General features: G+C 36.4%; 1 protein-coding gene across 2 annotated transcripts in view; it reads left to right on the top strand.

The window, feature by feature from the left end:
- The window catches only part of nompC (no mechanoreceptor potential C), a 603,429-nt gene that overhangs the window by 449,809 nt on the left and 130,218 nt on the right, over positions 1-23,402 (top strand). For both annotated transcript variants that reach the window (XM_081759152.1, XM_081759151.1), the window contains exons 7-10: positions 4,219-4,415; positions 6,850-6,948; positions 14,218-14,311; positions 16,576-16,784. In XM_081759152.1, the coding sequence (XP_081615278.1) occupies positions 4,219-4,415; positions 6,850-6,948; positions 14,218-14,311; positions 16,576-16,784 (599 nt within the window). The remainder of the gene's footprint in view (positions 1-4,218; positions 4,416-6,849; positions 6,949-14,217; positions 14,312-16,575; positions 16,785-23,402) is intronic.

The raw sequence follows: 23,402 nt of genomic DNA, 5'->3' as shown, positions 1-23,402 counted from the left end.
TTGCTCGGCCAAAATCTCGCCGCCCAAAACGTAGCGTACCAAAATCTTGTTTAGTCGAAACCTCGCTGTTCAAACTTTCGCGGGAAGAAATGTCACCATAGCTATTTCTTCAGTGTAGATTAAAAATATTCAAAATATCGCTGTATATATATCTGTATGTATAATATATCTAATAAAAATAACATACAGTGAAACCTTCATTGGCGGACACCGCCATAACAAGACCATTTATTTTGACCAGGCAAAATTATATGATTAATTACGGGTAAGATCACTTACTTCACACACCCTCAGCTACTGGCATGAACAGTTTCCTTTTCCTTCAACATTTTAGTAACCTATTCATAACGGACATAAACTATTCTCAATTCAAACATATTTAGCACAGAAAAATTTTCAGCAATTTTAAAATAAATCTTGAATACAGTGAAGTAGACAGAAAATTAATGTAAAATGGTTCGTACATTTCCTCACGATGATTCGACAAAGAACGTAGATTTGAATGTGAAACGAAATTATAGAAATTGCTCCCTTTCTTCCCTAAAAACGAAATTTTCGAAAACTCTGGGTCACGTGCCACTTATGTTGAATGGAGGGAAAACTATAAGAATTGACTTTCTTCCCCCTTAAAAGCATTTACTTTTAATGCGGAATTTATGTATAGGATTTCATCTTCTTAACTTAAGAGATTCTGGAAATAATAGATTTTTGGCATATTTGGTCTAGGAATTAATTCGTGCGGGTGGACAAGAGATGGCGCAACGAACGGAGCGTCCCACAGTTCCGTGTATCCACACATGTGTTGCAAACCCCTGTCATCGCGTATCGTTCGTAGTATAGGGCAGTGGATTAAAGCGTCAACAACACCAGTTTGTAGTTAAGTGAACATGGCGCAATTTGTGCCTGATAAAGTGTTTTTGTGGGGTGTCCTGCTGCATTACTTTAACATGCAGAAAAGTGCGACTGAAAGTCATCGTATTTTGGTGGAAGTGTATGGTGACCATGCTCTAGCTGAGCGAACGTGTCAGAAGTGGTTTGCACGGTTTAGAAGTGGTGATTTCGGCTTGGCAGACCAAGAGCGAGCTGGACAGACAAAAAAATTTCAAGACGAAGAATTGACAGCATTGCTCGAGCAGGATTCGTGTCAAACGCAGGAACAACTTGCAGCAGCATTAGGCGTTGATCAAACAACAGTCTCCAAACGCTTGAAAGCCATGGGAATGATTCAAAAGATGTCACATTGGGTTCCACATGAATTGAAAGACAGAGACGTTGAAAGACGAAAAACCATTTGCGAATTGCTGCTTCAACGACAGAGCAGAAAGGGGTTTCTGCATCAAATTATTACGGATGATGAGAAGTGGATCCATTACGAGAACCCTAAACGAAAAAAGGCCTGGGTGAAACCAGGTGAACCAGGTCCATCACAACCAAAACGAGATATTCACTGTGCAAAGGTTATGCTGTGCATATGGTGGGATATGAAAGGTGTGGTGTACTATGAGCTGCTGCAACCGGGTGAAACTATGAATGGAGAACGTTATCGACAACAATTAATGCGTTTGAAGCAAGCTGTGGCCAGAACACGACCAGAATGGGAGAACAGACATGATAAACTTATTGTTCAACATGATAACGCTCGCCCACATGTCGCAAAACCGGTCAAAACCTATTTAGAAAATGTCGGATGGGAAGTTTTACCCCACCCGCCGTATTCACCAGACGTTGCTCCTTCGGACTACTACTTGTTCGATTGCATGAACAACGATTTGATTGGACAGCGGTTTACTTCTTCAGAAGATATCGAAACATGGGTCTCTGACTGGATCGCTTCCAAGGATGAGGACTTCTTTCGCCACGGAATCCGTACATTGCCTGACAGATGGGCGAAAGTGGTGGCTAGCGATGGGCAATATTTTTCTTAAGGTATTTATGTATTTTGTGTTTGTACTATAGCTTCAATGTGTGCGTACCAACCGCACGAATTAATTCCTAGACCAAATACATTTTGAACCCCTGATAGAATTCACGGTTCTCGCTCACCAAATAATTTAACTAAATTAGATTCTTTCGCTAATTTGGTTTTATTTTATGATTATACATCCTTCATTTTTTACACTTCTAATGTCTAAAATAAACAAATTACGTTATTTTAGTATTTCTTCTTCTTCTTCTTCTATTATTATTATTATTATTATTATTATTATTATTATTATTATTATTATTATTATTATTATTATTATTATTATTATTATTAGAACTCCAGCAACTCTAATACAATATTTGCTATGAGAAGGTCTGTCCTAACGAGATTTCGATCTAATGAATTCCGACCTAGCGCGATTTGGTCCGAGAAATTTTAGCCAAGTAAGATTTTGGCCCGCAAGGAATTTTTACATTAAAGAATATTAAAAAAAAAAAAAAAAAACATTAAAGATTATTGTTTAGAGTACATAATTTCAACACTTTCTACCCTGCTCACCATTAAAAATTCAACACCTGAAAGGAGAGATCATAGAAAGTCTGATATTTGCAGAATATGCAAAACATGAAAGGATGAACAATTGATTAGCACGAAAGCAATGTGAAGCAGTTGTGGCATCAGTTATGCCATCTATGACACCAAACGAAACCCACCCAAAGAGCCATATTGCAATAGTAGACAAAGGTTGGTATGACGTGTCTGCATACGGTCAAAAAATGTTTTGTCGTCTAATGCGGCAGTCTTTTCAGCAGGTTTGGCCTTTGATCATTGACGAATAGTGGCGTATCACGAGTGTACTTCATTCTTCCACAACATTAGTGCACATAATGTGCAGAATACGACCACATTGCAGCGCATATTGACTCAATGGCTCCATGAAGGCACTACGCAGCTACATGCCGAGACCCAACGATCATGCTAGGTGCGTTTAACTTGATACACTTCGTCAGAGAGGAGCGGCTGTTACGATTAAGAAAATTCCGCCATTTTAGATTGGAAAACCACTATTTCCAACAACTTTTAATTTTTTCGTATCTTTACTCATATCGGAGTTGGCCAATGGTCCCAGACTCTTGACATAACCTGTATAATTCGTTTCTCTAATCTAATTCAGAAGCATTTTGGAACACTTTCTTTTTTGCACCTAATATCTGGCTCTAAATTCACTTTATGAGGATTTTTGTGCAGCTGCCAAACCTGAACAATGTTCTTTCTGTGTATCGGGAACCCCCTACTAGTCCGGCCCAAACATTGGAGTCAAATTTACATTGAAGTTCATTCTCTTAGATTTGGGCAGCAAAATAATATCTAGAAAGCTTTTGTTTATAATAAATTATAGTCAGCAAACAAACAAAACTTTTTTTTTCCCGTCGAAGGTTAAAATTAAAGCGTAACATTAATAAAGAAAAGAATAGACCCATCTTCCTCGATTTAGGGGGATTTAGAATTTAGATTTCTGGACTTTCAGCATTTAAGGCCATATTAGCCCGTCGCATTTTGAGGGATGACGTCCCTTGCCGATCACACTATCCGGGGAAAGGGAAGGAAGAAAGGGTTGGGGAAGGGAGGAAGCACCTATAAGTTAGGTACCACCCCGGCATTTGCCTGGTGTGAATGAGGAAAACCTCATTCAGGATGGCTGGCCTGAAAAAGCTTTAAACTCTCTTTTCAACCGAGTGCCCCCACCGGGAATCGAACCCGGGACCTGCCGCACCGAAGGCGAGAGTGTTAGCGACTACGCTACTGCGGGGCCATCCTCATCTCCCTCGACTTCTCTAGTAAGAATGACTACTGACTAACTCTTTGTAATGGTAAGAACACTGAAATTCACAGTACGCGAGGAACTACTAATGTCCCCTGAATAGCTTACTGCAGATAAGAAAAGTTGGTAAAGTTTGTAATTCCACTATATTGTTTAATTTTTCCTCTAAAATTGTAAAGTTGAGTACCTTTTTAAGGATAATTTCCATGAATTTAAACAATTTTGGATAAACTAGTTAGATAAAGAAAAACACTGGTCTGTAGGCCCATATTTCCTATCTTGCCCCTTTCATTGCTCCACATAAAGTCTGAAGATAGCACAATAACTTATATCGAACTGATTATGAAATTTAGAGGATTATTCTGGATTCGAACTTCGATAAACTGATAACACTTGATTAAATACCAAACGAGACAGTTATTATGTGTATTGATATATGTTAACATATTTAAAACAAGTTTCTCCTTTACAGATCGAACACCAATGCATTTAGCTGCTGAATATGGCCACGCCAGCATTATTGAAATCCTTGCTGACAAGTTTAAAGCTTCAATCTTTGAGAGGACTAAAGATGGCAGCACCCTCATGCACATTGCATCACTCAACGGTCATGCGGATTGTGCAATGATGCTGTTCAAGAAAGGAGTCTACCTACATATGCCAAATAAGGTAAAATAGCATATATATACAAGGCGCGACTACTGCAACAGATTAATCTCATACGTTAGTAAAATAATGTTAGAGTAAAAATAAAACTCTGCCCTTCAGCGCAAGACAAGATTGATGCATCTCCTAAGAGATTATTTATAAAATATTCCAGGAAAAAGAGTAGTTTTTTCATAGGGTTGCATGAGTGCTGCAACCGCATCCAGTAACGTCGAGCATAAATGGCAGACTTCTTCTATTTTTTGACATGGAAAAGCACATTTACACCTACATAACTCCTATACTCTCGTATTGCCAATTAGTGTTTGCAGTCACTTGACAAGCGCCAGTTCAATTACCAATTCCTTTACTTAGCTGCGCTTGACCCAACTTTTGTTATCCGTTTGTGGACAAGTGAAGAGGAGTGGAAAATAAGGGAATAATGAACGATTGATAATAATTATGTTTCGTTAAAACAAACAAATATGGGCGTAATAGTGGTGCTTACAATTAAATTCAAGTTATTTTAAAGTAGGGTGCGTTATTTAAAAAATGTCCGGTTTTGTTTTTCATCCTCCTATGAAAGTTTGTATTATTGTCTTATTTTACTACATGTATGCCTGGAGAATAAAGTGGAGTTTATGATTCCGTAAAGCAAATAGATACATATGCACGGAACGCATGTCATTATCAAAATAGACTTTATGCTTTATATTATGAGACTGATGTAGTTTTATTTACAAATTACTTCCAAACTTAACGTTCGACAGTACTTATTTATTATGTTTGAGAGCAGTAATGGTTTCAGCAGTTTTTCCTCGCTGGGGAATTTGAATAAACGAAAGGGAAGTAGTACTGTGAAAATACTTCTAACCCAGATTGAAGATAATCGAAGAAATGCCCCGGGGAGATTTTTGCAGCTCCGATAGGGAAATTTCCCCTGAGCCACCGCATGAAATCATTACTGTTTGAGAGTGAATAGTAACTGAATATTTTAGCAATAATGGCGAATGTGAGATTAAATCTCTCTCTCTCTCTCTATATATATATATATATATATATGGATATAGAAAATAAGGTATTTTGTCCGTGTACTCCCTAAATTTTGGAGTATTACTCGGAAGCTGCGAACGAGCCCGCGAATGCACATATTCTCTTGATATTGGAACCGCTGCTTACGCTGATACAAGGTAAATACTAGCGAAAGTGGTAAATACCGTGATTACTATTCTCTCTCTTAACTAGTTTGGGAAAATTCTTCACCTGAATGTTAAGACCAAATTTGTACTTCCTGAGGAGAGGGAGTGTATATAGTTATAATTTCAAAGCTACTTCGACGGCTCTGTTGATGGTGTCTTATTTACTACTGAGGATCACATCCAAATGATCCATTTGAAGCCTCTATATGACCCTAAATCACAAACAAAGAAATAATGTAATCGTTTAACGCTTAAATCTCTCTCTCTCTCTCTTTTTTTTTTAAAATCTGTTTACAGTCCAGGCTTCAAGGTTACTATACTGTGGTAGAAAGTAGAAATTCGAAAGGAATGGAAAGAGTCTAAGATATTAGCACACCTATATTTAAGAAAGAAGATAAAATGGATTTCAGTTATTACCGAGGAGTTTAATTACTCCCAATCTGTTATAAAATCACAGGAAGGGCCAAGGGCGCCGATTTCTCTGTAAATTTGAAGGTGTCCATTCAGATGCAGAAGGCATATATGAGGATTTTAAGATAAATTGCATTCAAATTATGCTAAATATTGTATATTCTTAAATATAATACGGGGGCCTACATGAGCTTTGAGGGGCCCGGACCCCTCGCCCCCCCAGGATCGGCGCCTTTGGCAAGGGTCCTTATTGCAGATTAACACTTTCTGTTAATTGAAGTAATCGGAGGTCATCAACAACAACAACTTCAGGAACAACATATTTTTCTATCTGACAAATATAGAAGAAATAAGCATTGGTCAGTCCACCGAATATTCATAGGCTTTAAGAAAGCGTATGACTCGATTGAAAGAGAAGGTTAGGCGATATACAGGTATTCAGAGTACTCGTTTGATGTGACTCAACAAAAATCCTGGACAATCCAGAGCCACAAATAGGAATAACAAGTGGAGGACGTGTTATATATATATTGAGAGTGTTGAATTTTGTGTTTGACACAAATCGTCGGTGCAGGGCTGGGATAACCTCAGTTAGGATGACCAGCAGCAAGATTCAAACTCAAAGATCCTTACTGCGAAACATAATTACGGTCTCTTCAATTCATTATGGTAATAGTAATATAAATGATAGATAATACATCTTTGAAAAAAAAACTAATTCTTTAGTTAGTGAGATGGATTCAGTTCTTTCTTAAATAAAAAGAAAGCATATGTAATTACTTACTCTTTAAGTAATGTTTTGAAATGTGATATTTTAACATGTTAATGTTTTATGGTATGTATTTCAGGGTGGAGCAAGGAGTATACATACAGCGGCTCGTTACGGACATGTTGGTATTATCAGTACCCTTCTGCAGAAAGGAGAGCAAGTGGATGTTAAAACTCATGTAAGCAACAATTAATTTACATAATGCCTGTTGATTCTGCCTATTTATATATAGACATTTAAAATTTTGTTCACTGTCAGTACATAGTTCAAAGATACAACTTTAATTTGTGCGAATTAAAAAAAGAAATTCTATAATTACAATATAGTTATAAATTTAAAATATCTCTTAGCATCGTAATTGAATTGTGCCGGACAATTTTTTTCATGATTTAAAATATTCCTAAAAGAAACCCGTTTTTATGAATATTTGCGGACGGCCAACTATAGGGCCTACCCTGCTAGGATAGAATGATATGCTACAAAATATATTCGCAACGTACTTTTTGTGATGTAATAATAATGGTAATACTAGATTGCAATAGTAATAATAATTACTTGTACAATGCAGGTTCACAATTATGATAATAGATTATATACGAGGGAAAGTCAAAAATTATCTACACTTTTCATTCTACAGTTTATTTACATGAAGCTAGGGCTATACTATGCACATCATTTTTCTACGTAATCTCCCTCCTTAACAATGCACTTGGCCCAACGGTAAACGAGTTTACGTATTCCTTCCCAATAAAAGGTTTCTGTTGGTCGTGAAGCCACTTTTGCACCGCATTTTGCTTGTCTAAATCTGACCAGGGATGATATCGAAACTGCACCTTGAATTGGGAGACATTCTATATATTTCCTGATAGGACATCTCGAACAAGTTCCAAAACAGGTGTTCGTTTCTTGCCCGGAAGTGATCACACCTTTGCAGGGGCTAAAATATATAGAACATTTTGACCTATTTGCTATAGCAAATGTACATAAAGTACGTTGCTACCCCTAAAAGTTGAAACCTATGCTAAAACGCCAAAACACCTGTATCATCATTGTAAAAGCATAATTTAACAAGTGAAAATATTTGCCCCAGGGTCTCCGCAGGGTCCCAGGTGGGGTCCAACTCAAAATTTGCAATTGAAAAGAGGGGCAAGTAGCATATCATTTAAAAGCTAGTGTTAAAAGAAAAACGATAACAGAAGTCTCACAGCTCTAATCAAGCTCTGTGCGAAATGACGGAAGATTCAAAATTTGAAAACAGTCTGCAGCTAACAGTACATGGCCACCACTAGAATTCCAAAACAGTGAAACAGGTGTCAAAATTCTAAAACTCGTGTTTCATTATTTGAAAAGTGGTCTTTATCGAAATGATAATGTTTACCCCAGGGTCCCAAGTGGGGTCCAACTCAAAATTGGCAATTGAAAAGAGGGGCACGTAGCATATCGTTTGAAATGTATCCCCCTACAACTTACCTACAGCCCGTCTGGTAGAAGCGATCTACTAACCTCTAGACCAGGTGACTGTTTTGCATTTACAAGTGTCGTTTTGATGTGAAGAACCACATAGTTCGACATGTGTTTCAAAGCTTTAGGTGTAAAAGGTGGTCATGGACTTTAAGACGTAGTGTGAACACATGTAGACGTAGTGTGAACACCACACCATTTTGCACAGGATTGGCGTAGAGACGAAAGATTGGTTCCATACGCTGTCTGTTTTGAGAAACTTTGAAACAAAATACTACTTAACCCATTTGAAAATGTGTAGTTTGACCGCTGCCCTCATATAGGGACTCCAGGACATACGTTTTCATTTCTATACATTGAACGTTTGCAATGACGAATTTAGAAAGCCAGCAATCCTGACTTATAGCCAGTGATTAGCTTGAATGAAAAGTTGTGTTAGTCAATTTGCAATATCGTTGACTTACATCTAGGAAATTGATTCTCTAGAATGCAAAGGAGGTTCACAAGCTCATCAAGTTGATGGTGACAAACTCTGTTCTCCAGGACATTACAATGGCCGTAGACGATTATATTATGTTCGAAGATAATACTCAATTCCAGCCCTTGGACACGACATCAAGTCAACAAGGAACTGCTTCGGGTACCGAAGGCGATCCTGATTACGACTACCTGGACCCAAATCTTTCTCAGGAAACTGCATTTTGGAGATCATGGAGTGAAACGAAATTGAGGGATACTGTAGCAGCTTATAACAACGCATCCATTGGTCCCAAACTCAAGGATGAGAAACGGGTAGCAAGAGTTGACATCTGTACAAGTGACATCATTGGGATATTAAACTATACCTGGACAAGGCATCCAAGCGGACCAAACTAGCAGAACTCCGAGAATCTGTCAAAGCATGGTGCAAAAATCAACGCTGTTCTCCGAAGATCACTGAAGAAGGCATTGCCGTGGTAGCCTTGGAACAATCGCGGAAGCTAGGGGTTACTGGTTTCAAGGCATCCCGATTGATCCGCCGACTATTGAGAGAAATGAACTGGGGTTCCAGGAAAATCACAACAATCATGACAATGGCAGCCAGAACAAAAGTACTGGAACGTTCAAACGAATTCGACAGCTACATTCAACAAATCAGGCGGGAGATTGAAGAGAATAACTACAATCTTGATCAAATTGTGAATCTTGATCAAAATGGATTCAATTATGAATTACTAACACCACGAACTCTAACTCAACATGGAGTAAAAATTGTCGAAACTCAAGTAAGATGCGAATCAAAAGTGACACATTCTTACACAGTCCAGGATGCGATTTCGGCATCAGGAAAACTCGTGGGCCGTACTGTTATTGTGCTCCGCGAACCATCCGGGAAATTTGGATCAAGGGTCCAATGTAAAATCCCTCAGATCCCTGGAGTCATAATCAGAGCCAACAAGTCAGGAATGATGACAAAGACAATATTCAAGGAATACGTGCCACATCTTGTTCGAGACGTTGGAACTTCGTATCTTTTGTTGAAGGACGACGCAGCCATCCGGATTTGTATCAAGAGTGTCCTGACTTATATCCAGGAACAATCACTCCAGGCTGTACTTCCTATGGACAGTCATTCGATGTGGGATATATTCTTTATAGAAAAATGATGGTGAAGCGTGCCCACAAGCATGTTCGGAATGAAGGACTTGGAGACAAGCTAGACATGACAAATCGGTATTCCAGTGCTCACTTGATGGGGGTAACACGAAATCAGTTGGAATCACCCGGATTCCAAGATATGATTAACTACGATTTCGGCAAATGTGGATACATCGACCTTCCTGATGATTTTAGTTACCAGTCAGCGAGAGACTTGTCTTTCCGTTTGCACACAAAGGATCCAGCTTTCTCGACATGTTCGATTCCAGACGACGAACACTGCATGGAGAAGAGTTTTATTCAGTGCAGTTGGTGTCTCCAACCACTGTGCTTTTATCATTTCTTCATGAACAATAGCATGGCCGCACCCCTCCACGAGACACTCAAGCCTCAATACCACGCCGTAGAGTGATCGTCATGCATATGGCCCTCATACCTGCATAACAAAGATACAGTCCCGGCAGCTACCACGTTACTACGACCGTGGTAGAGACGACTTACGTGGCTGTCACACATAGATCAGAACAAAAGTCAAGCTTCAGCAAACAACATTCGACGGAGCCGTATCTTGTAGACTGCTTCTACCAGTCGGGTCTCGGAAAGTTGAAGAACGATATCTTATAAACGATATACTTTTTGAAGCCTTTCCAAATGAAAACTTCGAGGTAGACTCCGCGTGGGACTCTACGAGGGCCCTGGGGCAAACATTTTCATTTAGATAATTTGCACGTTTTAAATACTGTAACACATGTTTTTGAATTTTGACAACTGTATCACAGTTTTGGAATTCTAGTGGTGGCCATGCACTGTTTTCAAATTTTGAATCTTCCGTCATTTCACACAGAGTTTGCATTGAGCTGTGAAACTTCTGTTATCGTTTTTCTTTTAACACTAGCTTTCAAACGATATGCTACTTGCCTCTCTTTTTTATTGCCAATTTTGAGTTGGACCCCACCTGGGACCCTGTGGGGACCCTGGGGTAAACATTATCATTTCGATAAAGACCACTTTTCAAATAATGAAACACGTGTTTTAGAATTTTGACACCTGTTTCACTGTTTTGGAATTCTAGTGGTGGCCATGCACTGCTAACTGCAGACTGTTTTCAAATTTTGAATCTTCCGTCATTTCGCACAGAGTTTGATTAGAGCTGTGAGACTTCTGTTATCGTTTTTCTTATAACACTAGCTTTCAAACGATATGTTACTTACCCCTCTCTTCAATTGCAAATTTTGAATTGGATCCCACCTGGGACCCTGGGACAAATATTTTCACTTCGTTAAATTATGCTTTTACAATGATGAAATAGTTTTTTTTTTTTTTTTTTTTTTTTTTGGCGTTTTAGCATAGGTTTCAACTTTTAGGGGTAGCAACGTACTTTATGTACACCTGTTATAGCAAATAGGTCAAAATGTTCTATATATTTTAGCCCCTGCAAAGGCGGGGTCACTTCCGGGCAAGAAACGAACACCTGTTTTGGAACTTGCTCGATATGTCCTATCAGAAAATAAATAGAATGTCTCCCAATTCAAGGTGCAGTTTCGATATCATATCTGGTGAGACAAATCGGCGACCACGCAAAGCATCCTTGAGTGGCCCAAACAAGTGAAAGTCAGATGGAGCTAGGTCTGGGCTGTACGGAGGATGTTCCAATAACTCAAATTTCAGCTTGTTGGTGGTTTCAATAGTGTGATGAGCCGTGTGTGGCCGTGCATTGTCATGCAACAACAAAACTTTCTTCGACAAAAAAAAGTTTCAGGTTCGGCTTCAGGTTCTTTTCCAACATTTCACTATAACTCGCACTGTTGATCGTCTTTTCCTTTTCCATGAACCTTGCCATTATGAACCCCTGTAAGTCCCAAAACACACTTAACATAGCCTTTCCTGCGGATGGCTCAGTTTTGAATTCTTTCTTCGTCGGAGATCCAGGGTGTTTCCACTACATACTCTGGCGCTTTGATTCTGGCTCATAGTGATGAACCCGTTTCATCGCCGGTGACTATTCTGCTTAAATAATACATCACTTTCGTTGTTGAAGCGAGTGAGTAAGCGTTGACAGACCCTAACACGAGTGAGCTTGTGTTCTGCAGCAAGCTTTCTTGGTACCTACCGTGCACAGACTTTATGAAAACCGAGATCGTCGTGGATGATTTGATGGGCAGAGCCATAACTGATGTTCAAAGCAGCTGTTACCTCATCAATAGTGATTCGCCTATTCGCCAGAACCATCTCTCGAGCTTGCTGAATATTGTCATCTGTAGTGGAGGTTGATGGCCGTCCTGCTCCCTCTTCATGCGTTACACTTGTTCGACCACTTTTAAACTTCTCGAGCCACAAAAACACAGTTTTACGTGATAGTGCACTTCTCCCATATTGCGATGAATTTCTGACCTTTTGACACTCTCCGACGAGAGGAATCGGATCACTGCTCGTTGTTCTTCTTTGGTGCAAACTTCTAATTGAGCAGCTATGATATATCTGCAACACAAGGAAGAAAAATGGAGGAATTAAGACCACACCTTTACACCATTACCACAACAATATAACAATAAAAGATGCGAGGACAGAAGACAAAGTATATAATGTAAGAAAAGTTATGACAAAAGTGTAGATAACTTTTGACTCGCCCTCGTATATTAGGCAAAAATTGTTTCTCGATAAGGAAAAATTAAGTACTCTGTTCTGATGGCAATATACTTCGGACATCACAAGCAATTTTCAATATGCTTATTTTTAAAATTTAGTTTACAAATAGCTAAATGGAAATTAAGAGTTACACCATTTACACATTGGTTCATCAGCATAAGTATTAAGTTTTTTAAAGAAGTTACAACAACTCACTGACCCCAGTGTCGATAGCAAACACTAAAGTTTGTTTGGTTTTGCTTATCTTAAAATAATATAATTATTATTTAAAAAAGGCGTAAAACACAAGCTAAAATTGACTGCAAATTTCCAGTTTAGCGTGTTGTTCAAGAGAGAGGCTATAGGAGACGTGAACTACTGCTTAACATGGGATTTGAACCACATTAGCCCCAACTGAGTATTGAACCCGGATCTCCCACGCCAAAGGCGTATGCGCGAAGCGCTTAGTCGCGAGGGAGCTCATGAGAGTTTACTTTTACGCATGCGATATTTTTCAGTTCGATGTGATCTATCAACTGACAGATGTTTTATATATGGTCAATATTATAATTTTAAAAACATTTAAATTTAAGGGTTAATGTTAATGTTAAGCTATATATGTCATTAACCGTACTATATACTGTTGTCTTCCTAGTGGCACAATGCAGCGCTTAATGACGGTATATTTCAGCATCAATTTCATTTCAATAACTGATATAGTTCTCATATAACACCAATTTTTAAGTTTGCAAATTAATTCCTTTTTCTTCTCCATTTTCTCGAAATCTAGGCATGAGCTTTTACTCTCATGCGTGTAATTTTGTTCAGCTTAATAAGTCTTATCGATTGGTGTATGTGTCTCATATTTAGAAAAAAATCATTTCCCGTAAACACTAATGATATTATATAATTTAAAATTCAGATAAATGAATTTACAAATAATATATGCCTACACTCCGTACTCCAGAAACATAGTCTACATATAACAATAATATAATAGTACGTGGTCAAACATATAGAAATGTAATGCAATAAGCAGTTAGTAAATTCGGCATTATACACTACAGACCCCGTGTCACTTGAAAAAAGAGAAAGCATATACAATAGATTCGAGTAGCTTAGAAGGCAAGGTTGCAGCAATTTGTAGGTATTTCGTTGCTGATTTATAGATAAATATTAAATGAAAATATTTTACTTAATCTAATTTATCTTTAACATTCTCCTTCATAACAGTGCCAGTTTATTTAAGATACGAGTAAACAAAAATAATATGTGACCCGAATCATTTTTACTTCCACCAAGGATCGAATACGCGTTACTCTCATGTAGCTTGAAAGAAAGGTAAGCAAACTACTCGACATGTTATAATTCAATACTGAGAATAAAAAATGTACTCTCCCTCTGAATAACTATAAGTACAAAAGTATCTTTTAATATTCTAATATATAGGGTGACCCAAAAGTAGGTATACAGTACCGTACTGATCAGCTCAATGCATTTTATATCATTTCTTAATGTTATTCATCATGCAAAATTAGTTTATTTATTATTTGTTCTTAATGCCCGTGTACTTATACCTTAAGCTCGGAAGAGCCGAAGCAAATAAACAAATAAACTAGAATGTTATACTTGATTAACGCAGGAGTGTATATCTACTTTTGGACACCCTGTACTTTTGATGTAATATCGTACAATTTATCGTTTCTGATCATTTCTGTTCTAGGACAACTACACGGCTCTTCACATTGCATCTGAATCAGGGAAACCTGCTGTGGTAGAAACGTTACTTGGCTACGGAGCAGACGTTCACGTGCAAGGTAATTAGGAAGTTTTTGGGCCAATACTGCCCCTGTGGAAAAAAAATTATCTGTGTGCTTTTTGTCAAAACACTCCTGTGAAAAATGTGTCTGGCCAATGTCCTTCCCCCTTGTAAGAAAAGAAGTTTGATCTGAGGTTCAAACAGGAGCGTCATTTCAGATTTTGCTTGGGGGGGGCAAAACTCCTTGATATAAGTAAAATTTCGCGTATTTCACTGATTTACTACTATTTTATTGATAAAATCTATAGAAATTTCAAACTCAGGGGGGGCAATTGCCCCTCCCTGCCCCCTAAATGACGCCCCTGGGTCCAAATGTTATCTATCGGAAACATAGTCGATAATAATTGTATTTACACTGAGTGCTAGAACTCTTTAACTTGAAATTATGTGTTGCCCTCCAAGGGCGCCGATTTCTCTGTAATTTGGGTAGGGGCATTTAGATGTGTGTTTGGTTGCAAACAAGGCCTAAGAAGATAAAGGATTTTAAGACAAATCGAATTCAAATTATGCCAAATATTGTATTCATAAAAATACATATAACAATAAAAATAGATATAAAAATACATGTTCATAAAAATACATGGGGGCCCCATATGAGCATTGGAGGGCCCGGGATCCCTTGGCCCTCTAGGATCGGCGAGCTTGTTGCCTTCTATGATACAGATTATTGTTTTTTATTTTCCGATGCATCGTTTTATTGATTGGGATACGTACACCAATCGTAAAAACTGAACTTATAAAAAAGTAATCTTGTTATTATGAACAGTCACTCGTTTCAGTACCAAACGAAAATGGTTAGGAACTCGCTCGTGGTTAGGATAAATGTTTGTTGTGAACCGGCACATAAAACAATCGAACAAAGAATTTGAGAACCAGGTAATATTGAGATTTCTTGCTACGTAATAATATAGACTTCATTTTGTAGTGGTTACAATACAAAAATTTAAGTACATGAATTTATAAAAGAATATAACTCTACGAAGACATTAAAAAACATGTCAATGATAAGTTTGTACTAAAATATGATGGAGAATTATTTTTTTCTTCAATGATTTATATTATTGCATTTTTCAGGTCAAAATTTGCTGATTAGGTATATTTTGAATAATTTTAGCCAAAAATCCTACCCATTCAACATGAATCAGGAATTTGTTTGCAGCATTATTTAGACTTTTACTATTTCTTTGAATAAATTGCTTAGTTGTCATATTAAAGTAATGCCTCGTCGTGATGCGATAAACAACTTCTTGGCCCACAATCGCGTGTATAGAGCGGTACGGCGAAAGATTATGTTAATAGTTCAATACATGTCTCTATTGACATATCCCTCCCAAAATCAGTATAAATTTAATTGTTTACTTGATCGGTATAATTTGGAGCAACTCTTATCTCTCACTGTAGAATGGCTTTGTTAGAACATGATTTATAATTTTTCTAATTTTGATATAAACTACACGCTAATCAAAATAATACTTTTACTATCAAAAAATTAATAAGTGTTACAACTTCATCAACTGATGTGTTTGTTGAAGCCAACGTAAATATTTGGGAGCACTGTTTTACGTTATTAAAATTTGTTATAATAAAAGTATAGGTTTGCTCAGCAAGAAGTTTAAATCAAAACTATGTCAACATGAAGTAAAGCCGACAGACATGGATAATATTGCATATGATTTTCTTGTACAAATTGTAGTTTTCTAATGTATGTTTCAAAATTATTAATTGTATTAAATGTTTAACTAATATTTGGACCCCTAAAATTTCAGTGATGCTTGCGTCATGGCTCTTCCTTACCTCCGTTGTGAATCCTCTTAAGTGTATGCAGGGAGCCCGTGTTTTATTCACAGTATGAGTATAAAAATAACATTTAAGTGTCTCACAATCTCTGAAGGACATAAATTTACAGAATGTAATATAGAGGCTCAAAAATAACTTTAAAAAAAAAAAGTCGAAACTTTAATCTCGCTGTACTTTTACTTTTCCTCTTAAAACTAGCTTGGAATATGTTATCCCAATGTTATATTGTTAGCTATATGATATTTGTACCGAAAGATACAGTATGGTAGACTGCAGATACTGATTTAGTATTGTAGGTTTGTCAGAATTGCACTTGAATCAAAATCCGAGTATATTTAATAGGAACTTGAGTTGCAATTATGCTAAAGTTTAGATGAACATTTGTAGAAGAACGATTGTTGAATGATATATGTAAACTTTCTAAAGCTGACTCTGTTTTTATTATTTCTTTCATTTTTATTTTAGGTGGAGAAAACCGAGAGTCCCCCCTTCATATAGCGGCCCGAGTAAAAGATGGCGAGCGATGCGCCCTCATGTTAGTCAAATCTGGAGCAAACCCTAACATCACAACTGAGGATGGCCAAACACCTGTGCATGTTGCATCAAGACATGGAAATTTACAAACGTTAATTCTGCTCTTAGAAGACAGAGGAGATCCTCTCTTTCAAAATAAGGTTTGTTACACTTTTGAATGCATGTTTTTCATTGCTTAGGTTTACAATTAAAATTTCCCATAAGCATAGAGCTCCCAGACGTCTCAAATGTACATCGTCCGCTGCCTTAGGAATTGTCTCGATTTCCCTTCAAATCATGAAGTTAATATCATTATATTGTAAAACTCCTTTTTTTTAAACCATCGATCAGGGAGACACCCACGGTGAGCCTATCAGGTCCAGACTCCCAAAATTTCCTAACTTAACATACATTTATACACTTTCTCAATAAAATTGTATTTGTTTAACAGGAGAATGATTGATGTAGCTTGAACATTTTGTCTTACACTTCATCTGCATTCTTTCTCTTATAAAAACAATCTAATTCTATCATATTTTTCTGAAAATATAGGTAAAAAATTTTACAATTAGTTATCGTCTTTTCGGATGCAGAATAATATCCATTCAATACTACATAGTCGTAGTGGCTTTAGTATTGGTACCTATCCGTCAAAGCTTGGACTTCACCCAACAAAAAATTCTGGGTGCGCGCCTGCCATCGATACTCTACTGATAGGAACAATCTGTTCTCTCTTACTCACCATTAGTGAGTTTTGACCTATTATTTAACAAATTCTAATATGTCAACGAGAAACAAATGCATAATTTTAAATATAATGTAAAATTTCGTGCAGTATCCCGGGTTTTTAGCCTAGAGATATGGGAGCTCTGCAAATCACTCTCAGCGTATGTAATACACTATACCAAGAGACCTTAGCATATGTTGAAATTAAGAGTTTTCCTTAATTTCGTCAGCTATTTTTTCTTCTAATTGAGTGAATAACTTAATAAGGAATCAAAAAATTTAGAAAGTGGAACAAAAAGTATCTAAGAACTTGACGAAATGAAACACAAACTGTCTGCAAGTCTTTTCGTATGAAACATAAAGTGTATGGCTTGTTTATGATCTAAAACTTCTCTATCATATGAACAGAAGGGTAATATTGATTATGGGGAGGAGGGACAAGATTCTCTACCCATATAGCTAGTACCCTTACCATAACTACCACTTTAATGCGTACATTAAACACTAAGTATACGATGTTGTGGTTAACATAGACCTGATGATACCGGTGACTCTGGCCCGGTGATCACACAGAGCCAGCGTTGAAAGGAGTAAAAATAACACCACGGTGATGTTAAAGATCTTCTTGAATGAACGAATGAATCGGGAAATAGGAACAGTGTTACAGTGTTCTTTCAGTGTATACCTTGTGTCGTTAGTAACACTCCAACGCACAAGGCAAATGCAACCCAATGAAACACTAAAAGCCAAATCTTTTACTTGCTAAGAACAATGACGTAACAGAAATATTGCAGCCGATTCAAAATTCTGTGTATCAGACATATACATCTGTAATGTAGCTTTTAGATTGCACATTGTTCTGCACTTATGTTATAAATATCTACGTAGCTAGCACATATAAATAGCATACATTAATTGTCATTTTGGGCAAATGACTAAGCTTTACACGATACATGAAGTAATGAGCAACGTATTATGTTTTCTGTAATCTTCCACACAAACAATTTTGTGAACGCATAAATTTTCTGTCAAATTTACATCAGTAGAAGTGCTACCTTCTGTTTTCGATATTCTTACACTCGTTCTTGGTGTATTTCAACCCTTAAACACTCATCAAAATGGACCTAAGCCAAGAATATTTCACACCGCATCTGATTACTTTGTTGATCATTTACCCGATGCTTTTCTTTTATTCGGGAAATGTGTTGACAAATTGTAACACTCAAGTCCACGATGCTCTTCTTCTTCGTCGACTATATTTCGTTCCTTGTTACCACATATATAATTAATTTAGGCCACATATTTTATTATTCGTAATAGTCGTTTTCGTATAATTAGAAAGATATTTTTTTGTACCTAGGTAAATAGTTTGTTCGGCAATTGTACACAATACAACATGAATGATATATTACTAAAATCACTCCATATTTCAAGACACCGTGTCAGGTAGTTGATTTATCTCCTACCATTGTAACAATTTGCTCCAAAATCCTGTGAAGTAACAAGAGACATACGTCAAAATTTAACGCAATTTGCTATTGTGTTAACCCTATAGTCTAATTTAACAGGTGTCTTCCAACTTGCGACAGTCTTATTAGCGACAGGAACTGTTAACTGTCCTATGAGCGACCGATTCGATCTGTCAACTACCCTATGAGTCACCGATTCGTTCATACTAAGATAATGGAAGAAGATGAGGTTCTCTCTTCTTTAACCTGTTTCATGCTAATGTGATTTAGTACCTAACAAAATGTACTATGAAAAATTTCTTTCTACCTGAATTTAATACGTGAGAATGGTCTCATTACATTAACAATCTTTTATACGTTTTTCCTTATATTATATTTTTGAATTAATTTCTATGAATACATTTACTATATCAAGGGGAAAACTAACTAAATACTTAGAGTAGCTCCGCCTTTGTCTATGATTCTAATATAATTAAAAATTTCATGTTAAAATTATACAGAGCATAACTTTAGATTGAATATGTTTATGGCATAAGAAAGAAATCAGATAGATTTAGGGGCGCCCGAAGAAAATTTTCTCGGGAAGGGCATCTCCATGGTTGCTGTATCACGTCTTGTATATCTGATATTTAATATATGTGGTTTGTTATATTACGTATACATTTTTGTGGGCCAGGGGGGCAACCCGTGCCTTCCCATCGAGCGCCCATGGAAAGAGGGTGTTCATCACTTGAGGATATCAAAGAAATCTAAAAACACGGTGTATTCGAAGACATTATTACACAAGTTACAAATCTCTCGCAGGACTTAACAGTTCGTCCAGTTATAAGGTACTATTTCAGATTGCTACACGACAAGCTTTTACGTATAAGTCAAAACAAGGGAGAAAGGCAAAAATTAGGCAATTAGTTTACATTTTAGTAGCTTACAATAGGGAAGAAGGTAGTTTAAAGAGTTTGTTTACCTTTTGGATTGTTTAGAGTAAACTGCATTGTAATTGGTGGGATTGGTTGAGAATAGCCAATCAGATGTTAGGAATCTCAAAAGCTGTCTTTTGTCATTGACTTTTTTTTATTTTATTCACAGCGAAACTGTTACACGTTTAAGTTTTTCAAAATAAAATATATTACTGGGCTTAGTGAGTAATTAGATTTGAATCAAATTAAGTACAGAAAACAGAGCTTTTGAAGAAAGGAGATATTACAACTGGATTTTCAATAATTACATAGGAATATACTTTTCATGGAAATATCCCTGTTGTCTCGTTAAGTTATTTGATATGTTTTATGTCAAATCTAACTCAAAATTAAAATAAGATTTATTTGCACTCACAGTAGAGGAAAAATATATGTGACGAACAGTATCACTGGCACGTACATATTTCATACCAAGGTTGTTCGGGCGCTAATAACGCCAGAGGCAAACATACTTTACGAGATGGAATCATATCATCTTCCATCATCTCAATGTAAATGAACCGGTCGCTCATAGGACAGATAACAGTTCCTGTCGCTAATAGGACTGTCTCTTCTGAGACTAATTCATTTAACACCACTCAACTCAAACCAGTACGACTGGGTTAACCATTACACCAGAATCTTAGTGTTGAAATAACACGCTAGAGTGACAGTCATAGTGAAGTCACTGATCAGTGTTGAAATTGGATTGTGTCAACGCCATCCTTTTTTTATTTTTTTTATTGTGTAGCATGTCCATTTTTATAACACAAGACTAAACATATGTAAGCTAAATAAAGAACTTCCATTGAAATTTTTCAGTGAGCAGGTTTCGTGAATAAGTTTAATTTCGAATTTATTGGAAAGTTATAATTTATATTTATTCGAATTTATTTATTTATTCGAATTTATTTTATTTATTAGAAGTAGTTTTAGTTTTACCAACATGTTAATTATTGAACTAATGAATTTTATATGATTTTTTTTCCTTTTTTAAGTACACCAATCTAAATAGTCAGTTTAGGTAATAACTTATTGTTCGAAATGCAGCTATAAATATGATATTTGTCACTCGGAAATAACTACAATTTTGACGCCGCTCCATTGCGAAATTTGTAATTTTCATTTATTTCTATAACTAGCTAAAATGTCTTACCTGTTTCTTCGGTAGATAAAAAGATAAATGGAAAATGTTATAGAAATATTTTATCTAACTCGAGACTCTTGTTGACAGAACGTTGAAATTCAGTTCAGTTTTAGAAAAAAATGTTTACCCCAAGTCGCCCATCCAGCCGCTTTTCTTTATTTGTTTATTTATATATGTTAAAATACTTTGTTTTCTGCATTCACCTATTACAAGTTGTGCGAATGGATGAAATGAAATAGGTCCCTATATATAGTCTATATATTAAGCCTGCCATATTTTTCTGATGAGAATACGGGACATTTTCGACCCCCCCCCCCAAAAAAAAAGAAGAAAACCTTACAACACAAAACTTAACACATTTTCACTGCATTATTTGGAATGGATACAAAGAAGTAATGAACAGTCTATAGCGCAATCTGTTCTCGGGCAAACTTATATTTCTGGAGAACTCTTCTGATTGTTTTGCATTTATGTGAGATTTTTTTAATTTGAAAATGCTACCCAAATTGTGTTATTTAAGAATCTAGCAGACGAAAAAAAATCATGAATTCCAATGTCCTACATAGATACAATAGGGCGCATACTAGATTGACTCAAGAAAATTAAGTGTTGTTCTTACCCCTCCCCCCCGAAAAAAATATGTTGATAATAACTGGATTTTGACATAGACCAATTGATACGTGAAATTTTACTAATATATTGTACGAAATATAATTTTCTTTTCTTAAACACTAAACTTTGTATCTTGTTGACATTGATATCGATAAGCTAATATTGAGAGTAGAAATAGGATGGGACTAAAATACGGGATATTTACCTGTCCCGACTAAAGTGACGGGAATACGGGACACTCTGATCCAAAATCGGGACCGCCCTTTTTTTTTACGGGACGTATGGCAGGTATTTATAGTGTATCAGAAAATAATTTTTACTAGGTCAACAATTAGCCACATAAGTTTCAAGGGGCCACAAGAAGGACAAGCCAATAAAAATTTTTAACCGTTCTACATCAATAATTACTGAGATTTTGTACATGTGGTCAGGTCCGGATCCAGGATTTCCGGACGGGGGTGCACCAGGCCCGTATCCAGGGAGTCTAGGGGGCCGGGGCCCCCTATATTTTTGCTGGCAGCCTAAAAGTTTTACAGTAGGTTTGCAAAAGAACTATAATATGATGATGAACTATTATATGGTTGGATCGGAGCCCCCTAACTTCAGCCCCCCCCTAAGTTTTTGGGCTGGCTACGGGCCTGGGGTACACTAATAATTATCAAAATAACCAATCACACTGAAACTCTTCAAAGTGACATGTGACAATATTTTTTTTACCGCTGACAACGCTGATGCATAGAACCGAGGGGAGTACTTTAAAGAGAGTCGCAACGCAGGAAAAAAAATTACTTCTCTCCTCCTGGCTTCTGTTTTCTTTCGTACTTTAGAAATGTTATATTGTTTTGCTTGGTGAATCGTTTTCCTTCAACCTTTACAAAATCGACTTAAAGTATTGCTTTTGCAAAGCTCTGCTTTCTCCTAAGCTCTAAACGGAAAAAGAATGGCAGAAAGTTTCGGAAAGTGTCGCTGGTTTCACTACTAGCTTCTCATTTTAGATAGTTTATATTTACAATGAATTGGGGTGCACGTGCACCCCCTAAATCCGGCCCCGCATATAGTAACCATAATTTTTATTATATACTTTCATTCAAGTGCCAATTATACTACTACTACTACTACTACTACTACTACTACTACTATTACTACTACTACTACTACTACTACTACTAATAATAATGATGATAATAGCAATATAATTTTAAAACCTTTTAATAATGCTTACAAATCTAGCACTCCTGTTATGTGTAGATTTCTGAGAAACTTCCTGTAATTAAATGATATTTATTGAATTATAAGTAATTCAGTATTTTAGTAGCGTAATGGAACTATTAATTTTCTTCATCAAACTTTTAATTTTTTTCATAATTTCTTTAACCCCAAATATCAACAAATTCTTTTGTTCTTAATCTGTTGAAGGTAATGTGTGGGCTTATAATTCTATTCTTACTAATTTAGTGTAATAGTAAAATGGAGATGAGTTTGATTAGATTAGTTAAATAATCTATATTTTTTGCTACTTAAAATTATTTAATTAATACTATCCTAGAAATATATTTGCACTACATATTTAAAAGAGAAGTGAAATAAAGGATAGATACTACGAATACGGACTACCGCAATAAATTTTCTCGGTTTTATTTATTAAACTAACTCAAGTTATGTTAAAGTTTTTACTAAAGGTTTCATTTACGAAATATTAACAAAATTATAATAGTGGTTTTTCAGAAAACTTCGAAGAAAACTTGCACCCTAAGACTAAACTACTTCTTGTTGATTTTTCACTTGCAAAGACATGACAAACTATCCGTTTGTAAATATCTTCACAAGAAGCTGCTTACGCAACATTATAGGGTTGGTAACGAAATATTT

Source organism: Thermobia domestica, chromosome 5 (genome assembly GCF_964235325.1).
Source record: "Thermobia domestica chromosome 5, izTheDome1.hap1.1, whole genome shotgun sequence".
Classification (NCBI taxonomy): Eukaryota; Metazoa; Arthropoda; class Insecta; order Zygentoma; family Lepismatidae; genus Thermobia; species Thermobia domestica.
This window is presented reverse-complemented; position numbering and strand designations above follow the sequence as displayed.